This window comes from Lipotes vexillifer, unplaced genomic scaffold (genome assembly GCF_000442215.2).
Source record: "Lipotes vexillifer unplaced genomic scaffold, Lipotes_vexillifer_v1.1 scaffold695, whole genome shotgun sequence".
NCBI lineage: Eukaryota > Metazoa > Chordata > Mammalia > Artiodactyla > Lipotidae > Lipotes > Lipotes vexillifer.
The window spans coordinates 388,992-392,419 of NW_006798057.1; the positions used below are offsets into that span (position 1 = coordinate 388,992).

The following is a 3,428-nucleotide window of genomic DNA, read 5'->3' on the forward strand; positions in this document are numbered from 1 at the left end:
CACCGGGGGCATTGTTTTTGGAGTCTTGCGGGAGGGGAGGGCGCGTGCAGGGTGGCCGGCGCAGTGCGGGTGGGGGCGAGAGCGTGTGGGCGCGCGCGTGTGCCCGCGCGGGCAGGGGGCGGGGGCGGTGCTTCGCAGCTTCGCATCCCACGCCCGGGCTCCGCTCCGCACTGCCCTGAAATCCCAGGCTCCGGCTCTTGGCGCGCGCCGGCCTGGGCCGGGCCCTCCGCGCGCCGCGGCTGCGGCTGTGGCCGCTCCAGTGTGCGCGCGGGCGGGTGTGCGCGCGGGCGGGTGTGCGCGGCCCCGAGAGCGCGCGCGCGAGAGCCCCCAGTGTGTGGCAGCGGCGGCGGCAGCGGCGAGGCTGAGGCTCTTGTTTACCAGCATTAACTCTGCTGAGCGGAAAAAAAAAAAAAAAGAAAAAAACCCGAGGAGGAGCGAGCGCACCAGGCGAACTCGAGAGGCGAGCGAGAGAGAGGGACGCCGCCAGCGAGCCTGCTCCCAGCGCGCCCGTGCCTGGAGGTTGCAGACCCTCGGCCCCGCTCCCCGGGCCCTCCACACCCCTCCCGCGCGAGGGGAGCTCCACGGCGCGCCGCGCGCCTCGGCTTTGACCTTCAGCGAGCCGGGGCCCCCGCGCGGAGCCGGCGGCGGCGGCGGCGGCGGCGGGCGGGGGCCGGCGCGGGCCGGGCGGCGGCGGCGCGGAGCCCGGGCGGCGCGGCGGGAGTGCTGAGCGCGGCGCGGTCGGCCCGCCGCTTTGTGTGTGTCCTGGATTTGGGAAGGAGCTCGCGGCGGCGGCGGCGGCGGAGCTGTGGGAGGAGGCGGCGGCGAGCGGAGCCCGGAGGAGGAGGGGGAGCCGCTCATTCATTTTTACTCCGTATTTCTGCCCCCGGTCGGCCTCGCCCGCGACCCGGACTTCGGGGCAATCTTGCGAACTGCGTCGCGCCCTCCCGCCGCGGAGGCTCGGGCGTCGGACAGCCTCCTCCTCTGTCTGGGGTCGGGTTTGTCCTCCCTCGTCGAGACGGATTTGGGCTTTGCCCCCTTTCTTTGCAGTTTTTCCTCCCTCCTGTCTCTTTGGGTTTGAAAATGGAGGCCGACGACGCCGACAGCCCGCCCCGGCGCGCATCGGGTTCCCGACTCCGCCGAGTCCTCGGCCGCGGCTGCCGGCGCTGAGGGGCCGCCCAGCGCCGCCGCCCGCCCCGTCCGCGCCGCCCCGCGGACCCCCGGCCGGCGCCGCCTTTGGAATATTGTTGCCTTCGCCCTTGTTTTTGGAGGGGGGGGGCGAAGACTGAGTTTGAGACTTTTTATTTTCCTTCCCACCCCCCTTTTTTTTTGAGAAAGGGGAATTTCGTCCCAAATAAAAGGAATGAAGTCTGGCTCCGGAGGAGGGTCCCCGACCTCGCTGTGGGGGCTCCTATTTTTCTCCGCCGCGCTCTCGCTCTGGCCGACGAGTGGAGAAAGTGAGTATGTGCCCGCCGCCCGCGGCCACTGCGGGAACTTTTCCTCTGAGGGGCTGCGCCCTGTTTGCGAAACACGAGTTGCCACCGTCGCAGCTGTCGGGCTCCCGGTCTCGGGAGCCGCGGGGCGGGGCGCCGAGGGGCTCGGCCGGAAGGCCGGAGGGGCCCCGGGGCTCAGGTTCGTTAGTTTGGAGCCCCGCGGGCCCCAGCTTAGCGCATCCCCACGTGGGAAGGGCCTCGGTGGCTTTCTCTTTCGCTGTCCCTAGAGCCCTGCCCCGGGGGTCGGCTGTCTCCGCAGCGCTCACTCCCGGGCGGCCCGCGGGCTCCAGCGGGGAAGTTCGCGCCCGGCTTCCCGCACCACGCGCCCCTCCCGGTGCGCGGGGCTGCGCACCGCGCAGGCGGCGGTGACAGCTCGCGCGGCCACCTCGCGGCTGGGGCAAACTCGGTGACCGGTGGCGGGAGCGGGCAGCCTACTGGCCTTTGGGGGTGCAAGGTGCCCTGGAGGAGGTGCCTGGCGGAGAGGCTTCGCAGCCCCAGGATAGGTTTCCAAACATTCCAGCGCGGCCTTCTGTCGCCCAACGTGCTTTGTCCCTTGGGCTCTTCGGGTTCCTGGCCTTCCATGTCGCTTTCGCCGGACCCGCGGTGGGTCGCCAGTCCCCGGCTTCCCGGGGCTGCTCAGTGCTGCTCAGGGGTGCGGGGAGCGTTCTCGCTTAGGCCCCCCGCCCCTCTATGAAGCCCCTGGAAAAGTGCGAGGTCGGGGGCCCTGCGTCAGTTGGGCTGTTCCGGGGAGCGCGTCCGGACCCCCAGTTCAGAGGGTGCTGGGAGCTTCTTCCAGTTTCTACCGGCGGGTGGACCCTCTCCTCCTCCTGGCAGGGCTAGGGGGTGGTAGCGCAGCATCCGAGTGTGCGGGAGTGGGTGTGTGGTCGGAGCCGACTTGCATTTCCATACACGTGCTCGCAACGCGGGGCTGTAGCTGCAGCCACACGGCCGCTCCGGGACACCGAGACGCCGGGCCCTGGCGAGAGGTGTCGTGCGTCGTCGTTTAAGGGGCGCCAGAATCAGCGGCGGCGGGGGGGCGGAGGAGGGTGTTTTGTTTTGCTAGCGCGCAACCTTGGGCTGGGTTTCGTGGCCAGAGTTTTGTTGCACTCCCTCCCCCGCTGCCCCGCACTTCCTTTGTACATAGTTAATAAGCAATATCGCTCCACACGCTGTCGCCTGCAATCTGATAGCTTTTGTTTTGGTAGTGTCGGGTAGGGGTAGGGAAGTGCGGGGAGGGAGGGAGTGAGAACTTAGGGCCCCGCGGTGTGTGGAGGGAGGAAAGGAGGGAGTCCTGTTCTTCTCAGAACATTAAAGTGAGGCTTACTGATACATTCGCGATGGCAGGGTAACTTGAACACGATTAAAGTTTAAATGCAGCCACAGAACTGGGGCTAGGAACGACGAGGGCGTGTTGGTGAGTAATGCTTGCCGAGGGTATGCAGGTGGTGCCAATTAACTTTGAAAAATCACGACGGAGCCTCGAAGAGTGGGGGGGGGGAATCGGGAGGCAGCGGGGGCTGTCTGTCCCCATCATAGGGGCAGTTCGGAAAGGCTGTTCCTGTAAACAAACCCTTCTTAAACGTTTTGTAAGAAATGAGTCCATGATGGAGTAAGAGCAGATTTTTATAGAATTAGCGTGTTTACTTCATGGAGTAAGACTCTGATTGAGTCCGGACCTTCTACAAGTCTGAACTCTCCTGTTCTTTGTTTTCTAAACTTTCCTCTGGCTGGATTGGGCGAAGGGCTTTCGGCTCCCTTCTAAGGCTCGCAGATGGTGTTTGGGGGGACAGAGGAGGGTTTCTAGCCTTTAAAAGCTAAATATAGCTTAGGAGACACAGGAGAGTTAATCCATTTTACTACAGCATGTGGTTGAACTGTGTCGTGTTTCTAGTTTTATTGTTTAATGTTAGTAAGTTCTGAAGTTCACAACAGCAGGAA

General features: G+C 65.3%; 1 protein-coding gene across 1 annotated transcript in view; it reads left to right on the forward strand.

Moving 5' to 3' along the window:
* The first annotated feature begins 1,319 nt into the window (after positions 1-1,319).
* The window catches only part of IGF1R (insulin like growth factor 1 receptor), a 314,191-nt gene continuing 312,082 nt past the window's right edge, over positions 1,320-3,428 (forward strand). The window contains exon 1 of the mRNA XM_007470089.1: positions 1,320-1,454. Within this exon, the coding sequence (XP_007470151.1) occupies positions 1,361-1,454 (94 nt within the window). The 5' untranslated portion in view covers positions 1,320-1,360. The remainder of the gene's footprint in view (positions 1,455-3,428) is intronic.